Genomic DNA, 17,880 nt, shown 5'->3' with positions numbered 1-17,880 from the left:
AAAATTGTCTCAAAAACTGCTCTCCCACATTGTGCGAGCGATGATTATCGGCTGATCTCTGCAGTTTTTGCCACACACCTACACTTACATCACAGACACGACTGTCGTACAGCTGTCTGCCCCGGCTCTTCCAGCCTCGGATATTGTTTTGAGTTCCCTCCGGGTCACACCTCTGCTGTCTCTGATCCTTGCACGTCTTTGCCCTCGCATACTTCCCCTATTTACACATCCGCCTCTTCGTCAGTCACGCGCCCGCTTCCCAGTTGACCCCCATGCTATCTCTCTCTGCTGGCCTACAGAGCGCTGTACAAGGAGACTACATACTCACCATCCCCCTAGGACACGCAGTGACCCCACAGTGGACAAAGGCGTCCCCTCAGCATCCTGCATGCTCTTCAGGTCGAGGAAATCTTGGTTTATTTCCCAGCTGTGGTCTTCGAAGTCCGGGCTCTCAAACATGATAATCTGCGGAAATCAAGGAAAGGTCAAAGGTGACTGTGAGATCCTGACAATGATTGCTGTTTCTCTACAGCCCCAGAATCGAACCCCGGGTCCAGCACGTAAAATATCTTTGCCTTGGGAAGTTTTTACAATTCTTGAATATCACAAGTTATATGAATAGGACAAGTCAAAGTAAGATTTACTGATGGTTGGTAAAAACCAATACAAAATATTTAAAACAACCATTGATTATGAAATTCACAATTTTAAAATGAACTATTTCACTGTCCAGGCAGTTGAAAATCAGACCAAGTCAACTGATTAAGACAGCCTCCCCACAGGTGGACAGAGCAAGGTTTATGAAAGATGGCTTCAGGTAGAGTCTGCATTCAAACACTAAACCACAACAAGATGAAACAAGGCGCTTATAAAATCCTCTACTACTGTCGCACAGCCTATGTGCTGAAGAAGTAGGACCAGAGGCCTGCTCGGGGGAGCTAAATACTGCTACAGATAGTAAATTAAAACATACACAAATAAGGCTGTGTCTATAAGGAGAGCCCCGAAGGGGTACCTGTGCAGCAAACCGATCGTTTATTCCTCTGTATTATGCGCTTAATGTTTTCTATGCATAACAACGTACAAGTCAGCCTCAGAAGACTTCCTATGTGCACTTATGCACTGCTCATTTTCTAGCGGTGGAAATGAAACTGAGCAGCTCTAGGCCATCCAATACTTTCCGAAATAAAAGACCTAAGGATTCTGGTGTCGAGTTGGACATAAAACAAGTTGCACCCGGCCCAGGTCACAGCTTTGAGAGATGCTGCAGGCGAGGTCCCTAACACACAGCAGATCTTTAAATATCGTGCCCCAAGCACTAGAGATTGTCTTTGGAAGTAAACATCCAATCAGACCTTCATTTGGAGCAAGAAGGGGGCAGCTCAAAGAGTGATTGAGGAAGTGAACACTGTATCCAATCAGCACAAATCATTTCCAGGATAAGCCAATGGCCATCATCCAGAGAGGGCAAAAAACTGATCCAGCTAGGAAAACAATAGCAGTGCTTTAAATCTACTTTCTTTTATTGACAACCTAGTACTCCTAAGTTGGTGTTATAAACATCCTTACCAGTGTATTAGTTGTGTTTTATTTGCTAAGGACCCACATTGCTCTCTGTAGCCCCACTGAAGCTCCACTCAGGTATAATCCAATAACAATGCGGTGTCTACATACGTGTCACACTGGCATGTAACGCAAGCCAAGAAGGGGGAGATACATTTGTTTTTCTTCTATTATTTCACCAAGGTCTGAAGGTTATAGACTAACCAACAGGGGTGCAACCATGCATGGTTATAGACTAACCAACATGGATCCCATCATGCATGGTTATAGACTAACCAACAGGGGTGCAACCATGCATGGTTATAGACTAACCAACAGGGGTGCCATCATGCATGGTTACAGACTAACCAACAGGGGTGCCATCATGCATGGTTATAGACTAACCAACAGGGGTATCATCATGCACCCTCTCTTTCAGACCTAGGTTTGTAAAGCTCTTAACAGACACATTAGAGTTGTTACCAACACCTTTAGTCTGATTTAAACGATAAAGCTGAAAGTCTGGTTGGGCCCTGGGCTACTGAAGAGTGTAAATCTGATGTCACACCCTCAGTTTCCTGCAGGGAGGGAGGGATGGGTGATGGCATTAAATGGTATAGATACAATCACGGGTACAGATGCTGAAAGATGAACATATAGTCTTGGACAAATTATCTAAGGAAAGAATTAAAGCCATACGCTTTCTCCTGCCACCTTGCCTGCATATCTGTTAGCCACAGAGTGCCTTCTTGCAAGAAATAGTTTTGAACCTCTGCATGGTTGGAAGACTGCAGAGTTAGACAAGGCTCTTAGATTTTTTATCCGTAAATACCCTCTATTTCTTGAGTAGTTGGTAAACCACTGTCTGCTGTGAAAAGTACCTGGTTCTTCTTCTTTTGTCCTAGGTAAGCCTTGTAGTAGCAGCAGACCAGTAAGAAGAGATCGGCTAACTCTTTCCCAGGTCTGTCTTCAAGAATAGCTCATCCTTTAACCTGTTGTTCGATTCAGTAACCGCTTGGGCGCTTGACTATCCATTTCTCTTACACTTTGCGCCAATTGTACCCCACCACCCCCACTTCACACACTTAGGCGTTTTAACTCCAACAGGTTTCCTAATTGAGTCATGCCTCGCAATTTCTCAATTGTGGAAGTGAAGATGATCACTTGTAGGATGTGATTGCTATTAAACTTGCGAAGAATCTCAAAGCATTGGTAGTAAGGTTTGTTTGTGGCAAGAGTGTTGTCTAATAAAGCATGTCTAAATGGGGTCATAAGCGTATAAAGAATGGTGATGTCTGAAAGGAACTGTCAAAAGGAGTGCACAGTTTTATGACAACACTTATTCCATCTTGCCTTTGTAAGAATACATTATAAATAAAAAAAAGAATCAGGAATTATTGTGCTATAAAACTAAACACAGGTCTCAGTGGGATGCTGTGATTAATTTGTAAAAAAAGAATAAGTGCCAGGGCCCTCATCAGGAGGCCACTATGGCTTGCACCACCCTGTGCCCCTGCCAGCGCTGCCATTGACACTAACAATAGAGCTACCAACCATCAATCTGCTACAAGTATGACCATTCCAGTCCTCCAAAGCTATAAGAAGGGCTTGTGCTGCAGGTATTAGTCATTTTAATATATATGGAATTAATAAACAACTGTTTTTGTGCTTTTCTCAAAAGTAGGCAAACACCGCCACCACGTGGCAGACTGTCATAAGTGCCATTGCTGGCATTTAAGTGCCAGTGCTGAGCACCAGAAACCACCGGCTCAAATTAAGCACTGGTCTGTTTCTTTTATCTACTGAGATCCACAACGGACGTGGAAGCAAGGAAAGACAACTTGGACCAGTAAACTACTCACAGTATCACGTATCAGGTACTGCAGATTTGAAGGGTTCGGGTTGTGTAACAAAAGGGGAGCAATGCAATTGGCAATTGAGGAGTGTCTTAGGGAAAGGGGAAATATGTGGAGTGGTGAGTCAGGGGATGCCAAGTAGAAATAAGTGGATATGAACAGGGGAAGTGGATGGATTGAGGCTGGAGAGTAGGGCTGTAGGTCTCTGTACAAAAAAAGAAGCACCTGTTGAGGGATAGAAAGAGGAGAGGAGAGAGAGAAGGTCAGAAAAAAAGAAGCACCTCCTTGAAATACTTAAAAAAAGGGTAAAGGATTCGATGATCTGATAATGCAAAACAACATTTACGCCAGGTCAGATGAATGAAATCCACTTGACAGTAGAAGTTCATGATACGATGGATTTCATCAGCTTAATATATACCCTGAGCCACTGGGGGGAAAATGCCATTGTGTGGTCATGGTGTTTTCCGTATAATCCATGTATTAGACGTATTCGCTAGATAATCTATCATCTGCTCCATAATGTTCAGATGTTCACAAATAGTAATACTTCATCATTGTTGTTTAATTTGCACCAGTTGGCTTTTTTATTTTTACTCTCCCCATTCCCAGTTCCATAAAGGACTCTCTCTCTCCGTGACCCCTCAGTTATCAATCTGCTTTGTCTGGATATATACTATGCATTAGTGGGAAAGCGAAGGGCCACCAGGGATTGCACAAAAAATTTGGTAGAGCCCTGGGGTAAGCTGGCATTTAGTGGATCCATCCAGATTTCCGCCTGTGGTGGTCCCACTTTGTATGGCCATTTTTACCTGATTGATATATTGAAGAGCGCAATGCAGCAGAATGTCAGATGTGAGATTACCATCTTGCCAATGGTAGTCAAGTATTGTACAGCACACTCAGAGGACAACTTTAGATATTATACATTTCCTGGTGTGAATTCCTTGTGATTCGCCCTCATTGGGTTCTCTGGAGGTATCTCAACATGGAATAAAAAGCTGGCTCCGTGTTTCCCTATTTCCTCTGTGTTATCCACTGGAAGGTTCTGACAAGGAATTCCCTCCAATAACGCGAGACCACAGTGGTTCCTTCTGAAGGGCAACTTCAAGCAATAATTTGATATTTGTGAGACCAAAAAAGATAAAGCAAATCAATAAAAGATGTGAAAAGCAAAAATTTAGCATAAATACAATTTTATCACTGCGACAAAAGCTGATCACAACAGTACAAGCAGGAAAGCATAGACTTGGAGCCTCATTATGATGTTGGTTGGAGTTGCCTCCGATCGACATTTCTGCGGTGTCGGAACCGACCGATCTCCGGTCCGACATCGCGATTGCGATGCGACTGCAACTCCCATTTCCCTATGGGAGCTTGTGAGGTGGTCAGAAACCGGCCGCAGCACAAGCTCCCATAGAGAAATGTGAGTTTCTGTAAATCCCTGCACCATGTAGCACCCTTCTGGGGAGAAGGGGGCCCTGCTAGGGGCAACCCAAAGCCGCTCTCTAACAGCCTTTCCATGTTAGAAATACCAACATGAAAAGGCTGTCGGAAACCAATGTCAGAATCCTGACAGCAGAAACTCTGTCCGTAAAAGATTATGTGGAGGTCTCCGACTGGCCGGCGGGCTCCTTGAGCCCGTTGGAAGCCAGTCGGATTGACCGGCCAGTTTACACTCTGATCGCCAACATTGTAATTCGGTGGTCCGACTGTCAACCTACCATGTTGGTCGGTAAGCCTCCGACGAGTGGTCTGAGGCTTACTGACCAACATCGTAATTGGACCCTTATTTGTATATAAAGAGATATTATAATTGCAGACTAAGGAATAAAAAGTGAAAGTGTGCCTGAAATGTTGCGTATACTGTATTCATAAGTAGAATATAGAGAACTATAAACTTATGACCACTGGGATAACTTTAGTTTGTAAAGGGGAACAGCTACTCGAAGAGTAACGAGTAACGGTATATAAATAATCACAAAAATACTGAATTTCACAACATATTTATCCTTGGTTTACATGTGAAAAACATGTTTCAACCCCCAGCTAATTTAACAGATCATTATCAGAACAAGTGATTAACTGTGGCTTGAAATACGAAAATATAACAGGATGTTGCTGGTAGATCTCAATACCTGTAAACGTTTTTTGCTGGGTCTAGGTACTAAAAATAATTTAGGATTTCTTATGTAAATGCTCAGCTGGGACAAACGTAGTACCAGAGGACATACGGAAAATGGAAAAGGAGCATAATGGCTCTTAATTTATTTTCCAACATAGGACGCTTAAGAAGTGTGTTTTGGTTAACATGATGGAGTTCAGAAGGGATCTCAATAAATAACACTGCCGACTGTGAATAAATGCATGGGCCTGAGCAATTCCGCGTGACTGTCACTGTCAGTGAACCAACCCTGAATGGCGAGTAATCCCCTTTGGAATTTCTGGGTTGCCCTTGTTCTTTTGTGAAGGAGTAGCCTCCCGCAGTAAGGGTGATTTTTCTTGTGGTTGTGGTACAATGGAGCTGCTCCAAGGTCACTCTTCAGTGCATAAAGGGGTCCAAACATGAAACACTATCAAACTAGAAATGACTCCACCATTCCTTCCAATCGTAGTAAGAAGATGCCCAGCAAAGCAGGCGGATCTTTGTCGGGGATTTCCTTAACTCTTGTTAAAAGACGCCATTGCGCCAATGCCTAAGAAGCAACGGGGGACGATGGTATATTTCACCCTCTGCCTGGTAAGAAAGGTTTGGGAGACGACAGGCTGGTGCTGGACCTCAGACCCATCAACAAGCTTGTGACCTGTAAACCAACCAAGCTGACAATCTTTTAATCAGCCATCCCACTTACACTGCATGTGCCAATTCAGCAATGGCAGGTGAGATTCTTACACTTTCACTGGGCTGCATTCACTTCCGGTTCTCGGAGTCCCTGTTGGGATTATTTGCAGCACTATGAGTCCTAATGAAAGTACTGGGTCCATTGCATGATGGTCTACATAAGCAAAGGGGGAAGGGGATTCCTTTAGTTCAATGATTACCTCATTTGTGCTTCCTGTGTTCCAAAGATAGAGTGATATAACATGCAACGGCACTCAGACTATGCATTGCAAATGCAGCCGTGCAACAACATGCAGTGGAACTCAGACCTCAGTGTGGCACCCACAGGTGTGCAGAAAACTAAAATGAGGGTCAGACATCAAACATTGCATAGGCATCGGCACAACAAGATCCGAGGTCAAAGTGGACCCACGCATGGCCCAGGCGTCGGTACAACAAGACGAACATAGTCCACCAACATAACATCAACTAGGGTGAAACAATATGCAAAGGGACAGAGATTCCAAGAATGGCAAAGGCAGTGATGCAAAAGAATGCAATAAGGTAAGGACCTAAGAGTGGCAGATGCCCTCTCCAATACAAAGTCATTCAATGGTGCCTCGACAACCCTCATTGCCCGGGAAGCATTGCAACACCATGTAATGCGATTCATAGAATAGGCGTGGCACATACACAGTCCAACAAAAGACAGCAGGACTCAGATTCAAACAATGTTACAGTCGTGGCACAACAACGTCTGACGAACTTAGATTCTAAGTATGTGCAGTAAAACAAAATAGTGAGCCTCTTAGTTCCAAAGCATGCTCACAATCCAAGCATGCAACAAACAGCAAGCCAACTATTGATGGCATTTGGGGCAGTTACCTGGCGGTGGATTGACTGATTCTAGATGGTGATTTTTTTAGATGCCCAGTTTGGAGTCTAGGGGGTGTGTGGGGGGGATGCCTTGCGGTGGCTGAGAAGATTCTAGAGTGCCATCGAGGCAGTCACAGTGGTTTTGTTGTCAAACTCTACATGGTGATTGGGGCAGATGCCTGGTTGTTGCTGGGCAAATTCTAAAGGGAGACTGGTGATGGAAACTGTTGGTGTGTGGGCACTTTCTAGCTAGTAATTGGGGCAAATGCAGGTGATAGCTGGCCGATGCCTACAGCGGCTCAACAGATCCTAGATGGTGACTGGGGAATGTGTGAAGCCGTGGCTGGGCGGATTCTAGATGACTATGAAAGATACCTACTGGCGGCTTGGAAAATTTTTGAGGGTGAAAGGTGCAGATGCCTAGTACTCTTGAGATGGCTTCCAGATGGTGAATGTGGTGAAGTTTTTATATGGATGTTGGGGCCCAAAGATAACTGAGGACTCAACGAGGGGAGACTTTACTTTATTTCTTACCTTGGGTTCATATGGCTTCTCAACGGTGGGGCACCCCTAAAAAAGTAAAATAAAATACCATGATGCATGATTTATTAACCAGATCAGTTCAACAAAGACTCATCATCATGAAAGGCACCCCCACACCTTTTACTTATCCTCAACCAATAAGCAATTCTCAGAATGGCATACCTTCTCCATCCCCCAAACATGATCTCTCACCCAGCTAGGAGTCAGTCCAACACCATCCGCAGAGGACAATACCCACACAGTACTGAAGACCCCCTTCAGGGTGTCTAGCAGAGTATTCTACAGCTTGTGACCTACTCCCATTATACAGACCAAGCACTTACTATCTGTATGGGCTGCAACGAGCAGACAAAGGGTTCCTCACCGCCCCAGGCCTTCATGTTGGGGTAACCGCCTGGCTCCAGGATGCTTGGCTGGCCTTCGAAGAATGGTTCCCGGTAGACGACCCACCTGGAAGAACATGGACAAGAGAGGGTATTATCCACAGTCTGCAGAAGGGGGAGACAGCAGGATCTTCATGATAATCTGAAGATTTCTCGACAGTCTGTTGCCTCCGAAGGTTTTTACAGCTGTGGCACAGTTGCACCAAATCTCATCTGACATTTGGCCGACTAAGCCTAAACAATACTGCCTCCCAGAAATAATTGTCACTGTGAAGGGCCCATCTTTCCATCAAGGAAGGGGGCACAAGGTGATCTGAGAGACTGGGTTCAGCCCATACTGCCAATATTCCATCACGTGGATCATGCAAATCCTGTAAGGGTTCAAACCTGCGCAATTCAAATCCTTGAGATTTTGGACTTTAAATATGATGTGTTTAAACCATCTGCAGGACCAATCATAATTGTGATGAACCTGTCGAAATTCTTAACTCTATTACATCCAAAAGTTAGAAAATCAACCATAAAGATACTTTTCGCCTTGCCTTCAGTCCCCCCCTCTTCTACGTCAAAGCACAAGAGACAATCAGAAGAGTGAGCTGTAATCATTACTCAGGGCTGAGGACGTGCAATAGAGAGCTATCTATGATTTTCTGGTCACAGGTTCAAATTCTGGTTAGGCGCACTTAGTCTTTTATTCTTTCAAATTTGTTAAATTCATACCATTGATGTATGGGAATAATAACTATTGCATCATTAAAGGACAACTCAGTTTATTGTGCACAGTTATCTGGAAATAGTACTAGGCATACGGGAGGTAGAGAACCATGAACCTTTTTCTGTTCAGTTGTGAGTGAGTTTGTGTGAAGATTTGTAAAGCGTACAAAGCAGTCCTCACCTCCTCCAAGGCTAGGTAAATGTAAGGGTTTCTGAGAGAAGCGCTTCTATAGACTAGATAGAAAACACAAAATATTTCCTTGATAGTAGCTGTTTCTGTTCAGTTATGGTCTAGGGTACTCAGATTAGGAGAACAAGCATTAAGAAGATGTAGAATACCATCACAGTTCACCTTGAGTAATTTACTCAGTGATACCTAATAGTCCTGTATACACTATATGCACCTGCAGGCGCAATGGCTTACAAGAGGCAGTGTAAAACACCACCCAAGATGTAGCTTACAAAGCAGCCATGTGGCACCCTCTTATCCCATCTACACCACCAGACCCTGCGGCTTACAAGAAGCCACAAGCACTTTCCCGTCTCACCAACACCACCTTCCTGTGTTAAGAAGTAGCTGTAAGGACCCTCTCCATCCCACCCGCACTTCCAGAAACTGCAGGCAGCTCTCCATTCCATCCACACCACCAGAGCCTGTGTCCTACAAGAATCTAAGACCCCCTCCACCCCATTGGCCAACCCCAGACCCCAGGTCTTACAGGCCAGAGTGAACGATGATGGAGGTTGTCTTCAATGGCTGCCCGAAGATCCGAGCATCAAGTGAGGCGTCTAGGAACTTCAGCTTCTTTCCCTCTCCATTTTCCTCTGCAAATAGGCTGATGGCGGGGACAGCATAGTCCTGGAAAAAAGTGTGGATATGTCATAAGCAGCGAAGACGCAGCAACCTTCAACACCACCCAACAATGGGAGGCCAATCCCTACTGAGCACTAAGAGTCCAAGTCCCTCCTATCATACACAGCAGGATGTGTGAAGTTCCTTCTTACCACTCCCTGTAGGGAGGGTGCAGATCTCTCATACAACTCTGCTATGAATCCCCACCTAGTACAACTTGCGACCAAAGGTTTACCTCATACAATACATTGAACCCTCACCAATCCCTCTACACCTCAATGTTAGCGCACTACACCCAGAGCCCAAGTGGCCATCTGTCCATACAGTCTATTCCATGCATCTGTCCCATCTATCGTATTCCCCACCCAATTTTTAACCCATCTTTGTCATCCTTTCTGCCATACTCTACCGCAATAATCATATTAGCACTGTAATGCATTTTTTCCTACCTCACAGTGATACTCATACTAGCACCTTAACGCCTTTCGTTAAAAGCTACCACAATACTCTTACCAGCACTGTGACACCTTTTGTTATACTGTACCGCACTACTCATACCAGCAATGCCACGCTTTTCGTAATACTCTACCAAAACCTTTACCCAGCATTATGAACCACTTGTTTCATAAGCTACCTCAATTGTTACCCGGTGACCTTTTTTGTCATATTCTACCACAGTCTTCACACCAGCTCTGTGACGTCTTTTCTCATACTTTACCGCAACACTCATACCGGCACCGTGACACCTTTTGCCACACACTGTTGCCATACTCATACCGGCACTGGGACACCTTTTGTCATACATCACCTCATCGTTTACCCCAGGGCTGTGACCCCCTTCTGTCATAACCTGTTGAAGTCCTTAGCCAGCACTGTGACTGCTTCTATCACACTCCACCCCAGGTATTGGCCCTAACTTGCACCCCCTTCTATCAAAGAGCACCCTAATTGTTCATCTACCACCATGAAGCATTTAGTCCATTTGTCTGAACACTGTCCGAACCCTTACCCCGATGCTGTGACCGTCTGCGGCCCTACGCTGCCAAGATTTTTACATCCATACTGCGACTCCTTCTGACATTCCCCACCCCAATCACAGCACATTTCAGTGCGGCCCTAACTTTTCCCACAGCACTGCAACATCACATGACCCCTTCCGTCAACCTCTGTCCCAAACAGCTGAGATACCAGTAATAACTCGGATCCCCTTAATTCTGCACTCCACTGTATACTGCACTACGCTCTATCTTTTGAGACCCCTAAACCGTCGCAACTCCTTGAAAAACTTTGTTTATTGTAGATGTGTTTCCAAAACAAACCACTACCTGGTCACAATTATACTTAATTTCAAATACAAATTTGACACGTAGTTCAAGTTCCCAGCTACTCAGTGACAGTGCTGGCTGATGGGAAAACAAGCAGGCCTGATTGATTGCACCTCAGTATGTCTGGGCCAGTGCCAGGGTTCAGCTGCCTGCAGCTGAGGCCCGTCCCTTGGAGCTCTTTGAAGATCTGAGAGTGAAGCCTCGCTGCTCCGAGAGAGATCTAATGGGAGCTCAAAACTCCCCGCAGGTGTCCCAAGAAACCAGCCTAGCAGGAAAGGCAAGAAGGCTCTGGGGACCAGGGTCACACGTGACATAAGAAAGAGCGATCAGGAACGAACACAAGAATGGTTACAAAATAGGAGAAATTTAATTCTGAAATGAGGTATTAATCATGGTTGTGCATGATTTCTTAGAAAAACGAGCTCATGGAATACCATTATTGAGAACCCATTTCACCTAAACTGTTTAATAGAAATATGCTAGATTCATGGCATTTACCATGTCGTAGAAACCAACTCATAGAATGTCTTTCGTTTCAAAATTGGCTTGTGCATGCTTATTTTTCAAAGTGTAGATATTTCAGGTCTAAATTTGCTCACCTCAAATGTCTGCTTTTCTATCAAAGTCTTTAAGTATAGGATTAGCACAGTGCCATCCACGAAGAGATAGAAAGGGACAAATTATTTTGCCATTTCTACAGCAAAGTCTTTCAGCATAGGATTAGCACAGTGCTGTCCATGCCGAGCTATAAAATGGTCATTTTACAGTTCGGCATGGATAGCACTGTGCGTGATAATGGCCATTTTACAGCTCGGCATGGATAGCACTGTGCGTGCTAATGGCCATTTTACAGCTTGGCATGGATAGCACTGTGCGCGCTAATGTCCATTTTACAGCTCGGCATAGATAGCTCCGTGCGTGCTAATGGCCATTTTACAGCTCGGCATGGATAGCACTGTGCTAATGGCCATTTTACAGCTTGGCATGGATAGCACTGTGCTAATCCTATGCTTAAAGACTTTTTTTTAAAAACATATTTTATTGATTTTCTTATTAATACAACTTCCACAATCACTAATATCCATCATAACAAGTCAGTACCGCCAAAGTCAACCACTAGGCACCACAAATCAAATACAGAAATAAACAATGAGACAAATAGCTGTGGGTTACCAGTGGCGAAGTCCCTCAAGAGTAACATACACATGTCCAGTGCGTTACAGTATCCGCTGAGCCTTCATCGCTCTTGCCCATCTTGTTCATGACAGTGATAACCAAATACTAAACAATACCCACCCTCCCTCCCTAAACCGAAGCTCAAAACAACAATGTCCCTCCCCCTCCCTATCCCCACACAGACTCAGTTTCCTTTTGCAGACTTTTGTGAGGACAGCATAAAAATATATAGCAATTGTAATTGTTAACACAAAGTCAATAAACTGTTCTTTTGGCATAATATGCTAATACAACATCCGGATCCCTCTTTCAATATCAGTGGTCACCAACTATTGGCCCAGTTTGCAGTACCCACACTAGTATGTCTGAATCTCAAGGGCTATAAATTCCTCAAGCAGCACATTCCACTCCATGGATATAGGTTTCTTTCGCAGTCCCCTACGTTCCTCTCGTTGTAATTCCGCACTCTCTGCTTTTCCCCACCTTACCACTTCATTGTACCAGTATACCACTGCCGGTGCTTTCGAAGCCTTCCATCTCATGGTTAACGTTCGCTTCGCTAGTATCAGTGCCAAGTTTGCAAATCTATGTGCAAGGCTCCCTTCTTTCCCCTGGGGTTTAATCCCAATATGCAGTACTCCACCAGTCCTTCTCCATACCCCAGAGATATATCTCCCACAATTGTTTGTACTGTCGTCCAGTAGTGTGCCAATTGTGGACAAGCCCACAACATGTGTAGCAAATTTGCATTTGAGGCACGACATCTAGGGCATGCGTCCACTATATTCGGAAACATCCGGCTCAGTCTATGGGGGGTCAAGTAGGCACGATGTGCTATCTTGAGTCGTATGAATTAAAATTTGGGGTTTTGCGATACTTTCTTTGGGTATTCCAAGATAATTCCCCATTCTTTATCAGTCAGTTCCCGACCTATGTCATCGTTCCATTTATCACGAAGTGGCTGTTTTGATACTGTGACATGCATGCGGATTCCCCGATACAACCATTTGGTCAAGTGACTGCCATTACCCATTAGATATTGCATGTGTACTAACTTGTGTGTCAGGGGTTCTGCCCCTTCTGGGGCCTATGTGGTCCGAACATACCTGAAAATATTTGCATGTAAAAGAAATAATGTATTTGGGACTCCCTGTTCCCTTATAAAGGTGTCATGATTCATTAATGTGTTGTCCATAAATGACATGTCCACCGAGCTTACTCCTGCTTACACCCAGGGGGATATACGCTGGAGTGTTACTGTTCCCAGCGGCTGCGGGAATCCCAATAGTGGAATATTGGGGGTAAATGGACTCAGCACCTTTGTATAATGCAGTGCCTTTTTCCTGTACAACAATGCAACTTTTAGCAGTGGAGTCATATTCAATGGGTGCTTACTGTTTGGCAACCGCAGCGTGTGAAGCGCCCCTGTTTCCCACTCACGTTGAGCCACTGTAATGTCCTGTAAATTGCGTCCTGCAAGCCAATATGCGAGCCATTGCAACTGACTTGCATAACAATATGCTTTAAAGTCTGGAACTCCCAAACCCCCATGCTTTGTGTCTAATTGGAGTTTCGTTAAACCTATTCTTCTACGACCCACCCCCCCAGATCAGTTCCAGTAGCAGGGTATGTAAGGTTTAGAACATCTGAGTTGGGATCATCATAGGTAGATTGGTGAAGTAATATAGTAGCCTGGGGAGCAGTACCATTTTGGCTATAGCCACCTTTCCCGCCACCGACAGCGGCAATGATGTCCAAAATGTTATTTGCGCTTTAAGGACGGTAATAGCCCGGCTCAAATTTCCATCTAACATGTCTCCCGCCTCTCTGTACACATTAATGCCAAGGTATTTAAATGTAACTGCCGCTGTTTGAAACGTCCAGTGGCCGAATCGCACTGGTTCTCCCTGTGCAGTATCTGTGAAAAAGTTTGCATACAACTAGGTCTCATTAATAGAGAGTCCTGACAGCATTTGAAATGTATGAAATATTGTGCGGATGGGTGCAAGATCAGCCTATCCTATGCTTAAAGACTTTGAGGTAGAAATGGCAAAAGACTTTGTCCCTTTCTATCTCGGCGTGGATGGCACTGTGCTAATACTATGCTTAAAAGACTTTGATAGAAAAGCAGACATTTGAGGTGAGCAAATTTGGAGTGTCGCTGGTGTTGGGAGTGCTCTATACTGGAGATGCTTTCCACCTAAACTTGAGAACTACCCAGAGTTCTCTGCTTTCTGTTTTGCATTATATATATATATATATATATGTATATATATATATTTTTTTTTCACCACAAGTTGCCCTGCATTAAGAACGCACTCCTTCAACAGGTAGGTTTATCAAAACCATTTATTGAAAAAGAAACCGGCATGCCAGCCCAATTATTTTCAGTCCTTGCCGACGCGTTTCGAAGCATTCATGCTCCTTTTTCACAGGCTTTTGTTTGCTACAATTTTCTGACTCCCACAGTTCATTGCGTGGTGCATGCTGGGATTTGGGGTTCATTCTCAATCTAGTTTTCATCCTCCAGTGGATTTGAACAATACAAACAATTATGGACTGTCTTTTTACAACCCTCCAGTGGGTCCCAGGCTGGAAGTCCGGTTCCTGCAATTATCATCCTGCTGCGCCGCATATCGATTTGAAAGCTTCAAATCTAGCGGTCCCGTGTTGGTGTAACGGGCGGTGCGTTTCATCCGCGGCTGGACCTACCGCATGTAAATAGTTCACCACAAGTTGCCCTGCATTAAGGATGCACTCCTCCAACAGGTAGGTTTATCAAAACCATTTATTGAAAAAGAAACCGGCCTGCCAGCCCAATTATTTTCAGTCCTTGCCGATGCGTTTTGAAGCATTCATGCTCCTTTTTCACAGGCTTTTGTTTGCTCCAATTTTCTGACTCCCACAGTTCATTGCGTGGTGCATGCTGGGATTTGGGGTTCATTCTCAAACTAGTTCTCATCCTCCAGTGGATTTGAACAATACAAACAAATATGGATTGTCTTTTTACAACCCTCCAGTGGGTTTTCATCCTCCAGTATATATATATCCAATTCCCCTGCTTTCTCTCCCAAATACTTCACGTCGTGGAAAAGCAGGCACGGACCACAAGTGCTTATTTAATTTTATTCGTTGTCGGCCATAACGCGTTTCGGTCCAGCCGGACCTTGATCACATGATAATGCTCATAGTTACTTTCACCCCTTTTAAAGTGACATGTGCAAAATTCAATCAGAGAATGGCGATAGGCATAGAAGAAATACTGCAATCTTATATTATTTATAAATAAATAAATAAGTAAATAAATAAGTTAAATATATCCTTGCATTTACAAAAGGTCTAGTCTCCTAACATAATTAAAGGAAAAAGTCAAAATGAGACCCCACTTAATTGTTTACCCCAATGCGTAATTCACTGATCCTCTATATAATACCACATTTATAACTTCATGATAAAAGTCTAAAAAATGTTATTCATGAGTAAAAAAGTGTCAATAAAAGTTATTATTGTTAAAAACACTTAATTCTCATACATTCCAGTAGAATAAATATATAAATACATATTTATTCACTTAAAAATCAATTATTGGTTTATCCGAATCATTTTTTAGAGGTCAGCAAATTCATTTTGGTGTTCACAATTGGAGCATAAATGCATAGTTTTTGCGCAATTAAACACATTTTATTCCTTTACTTTCCCCTTGTCTTTGCACGAGTCAAAGCCCCTTATCAGCTCTGCCTAACCTTAGTCTGTTGCCATCTCTTTGAACTATTTCAATAAAGTGTAAATGCTGCGTGATACAAAAAGTAAAAAGTGCACATCCCATAACCATAATAATAAAAAATAAAACCTTGTTTGTTTGATTTTTCTTTTTATAAACTTTCTTTCGGAGTGAAAATTAAAAAAACACTATATTCGTAGTTTTGGTCAGTTGGGCAGCTTCACTCGGTTCAGTTAATCATTTTATATCACTCTCCATTTATATGTTGAATAGAGTCTTAAATTGCGTACACTTGACATATTTGACTTATAGACATGTATACAAATCCTCGGTTGTATTCAATTCCCCTGGGACCTTGCTGTCTAAGTTAAGAATATATCTAGTTTCCAGCTTTCTCAACTGTCCCTCCCTGTCTCCTCCTCTCCTGTTCAGGGGGATAGAGTCAATCAAATAGTACGAGAAATCTTTTAAGTTATTTTGGTGTATTTCCTTAAAGTGTCTTGCGACCGGGTATGTGTGATCATTATTATTGATCACCCTGATATGTTGCAGGATTCTCTTGTGGGCAGGGAGCTTAGTGCTGCCCACATATTTAAGGTTGCAAGAACATTCCAGGATATAGATGACATATTAAGTTTTGCAATTTAGTGGTTTGTTAATCTTTAAAACTTTTTCACTAAATGCTGATCTATAGGTCTTGGTATTGACTCCATATTGGCATGCCTTACAGTTTTTAAATTTGGTAAATCCATTCTGTAGCCACCATTTTCTTTGCTCCTTGAATTCTGGGCTGCTACTTACTAAGCTGTTATGCATGGACGGAGCTCTCTTGTATGTCACCCCCAAATTGCATAGAATAATATCACCAATAACTGGGTCACTTTTTACAATTGGCCAGTTACGTTGCATGATTTTCTTTCTTTCTCGTTGTTGGGCACTATATGCTAGAATCAACCTAACTTCTGGTACCGATCACTCTACATTTTCTTCTCCTTTCTTTTTAGTTTGTAGTAAGATGGATCTGTTTTTAGTATTGGATTTAGTTTAGGCTGCCTCTATTGTCTTTCTAGAGTATCCTCTTTCCAGAAATCTCTTTTTACTTTCCAGTTGTGCAGCTTTTAAATCTGACAGGTTACTGCATACTCTCTTTATTCTGGTCATTTCTCCATAGGGAATGCTCTTGATTAGATGTCGGGGATGGAACTAGTAAATGCAACACTGAATTGCCCGCTGTCTCTTTTCTATAGATTCTAGTTTCAATGTTGTTATCCGCTATGTACATTTCTATATCTAAAAAATGAATATTTTTCTCACTAATGGTGGCGGTGAATTTTAAATTAATTTCATTCATGTTAATAGCGGCTAAAAATTCTTCTGCTTTTTCCACAGTTCCTTCCCATATAATGAACAAGTCATCTATGAAACGAAAATATGCTTTAACATTGTTCTCCATGTATTCATTGTGTGCCACTCCCAAGACCAGCTTCTCCCACCAGCCCATAAATTAACATGCATAGCTGGGGGAGAAGCTGGCTCCCATCGCTACTCCGCGCATTTGTTGATAATACATTTTGTCAAATAAAAATACATTGTTATAAAGACAAAAGCTAATCCTACTCATCAACATTGCGCTGTGTGGGGATGTCTCATCAGTTCTTAAATAGAATTCCAGGGCACGTAGTCCATCTTTGTGGTTAATACATGTGTATAGTGACACCACATCGAGAGTCATTAACAAATAATTTCCCTTCCACACAAAATCCTTCATTTTCAAGATAAAATCACTGGTATCTCTTATGTTGGATGTTAGTTTTTTAACGAGGTCTTGTAAAAAGTAGTCTACATAGACTGAAGCGTTTTCTAGTAGACTATTCTGTGCTGATATAATCGGCCTTCCTGGTGGCTTTTTTGCATTTTTGTGGATTTTTGGAATGAAATAAATATTCGGTACCTTGGGGTTATCATTTCTGATAAACTTATATTCATCGTTCGTCAGAAGACCCGCACTTTTCCAAGCAACAAGTTTACCGTAGAATTCACTGTATAGTCCTTTAAGTGCCAGGAAATTGC

The 17,880-nt window shown here is 43.0% G+C and overlaps 1 protein-coding gene across 1 annotated transcript in view; it reads right to left on the bottom strand.

Annotated features, from left to right (window-relative positions):
- CRYBG2 (crystallin beta-gamma domain containing 2) overlaps window positions 1-17,880 on the bottom strand; it is a 462,035-nt gene that overhangs the window by 34,430 nt on the left and 409,725 nt on the right. The window contains exons 8-11 of the mRNA XM_085647746.1: window positions 9,455-9,594; window positions 7,962-8,088; window positions 7,630-7,665; window positions 329-465 (exon numbers count right to left, since the gene is read on the bottom strand). Of these exons, the coding sequence (XP_085503872.1) occupies window positions 329-465; window positions 7,630-7,665; window positions 7,962-8,088; window positions 9,455-9,594 (440 nt within the window). The remainder of the gene's footprint in view (window positions 1-328; window positions 466-7,629; window positions 7,666-7,961; window positions 8,089-9,454; window positions 9,595-17,880) is intronic.

This window comes from Triturus cristatus, chromosome 3_2 (assembly GCF_964204655.1).
Source record: "Triturus cristatus chromosome 3_2, aTriCri1.1, whole genome shotgun sequence".
Lineage (NCBI taxonomy): Eukaryota > Metazoa > Chordata > Amphibia > Caudata > Salamandridae > Triturus > Triturus cristatus.
The sequence above is the reverse complement of the archived record's forward strand: the minus strand, read 5'-3'. Positions and strand labels throughout refer to the sequence as shown.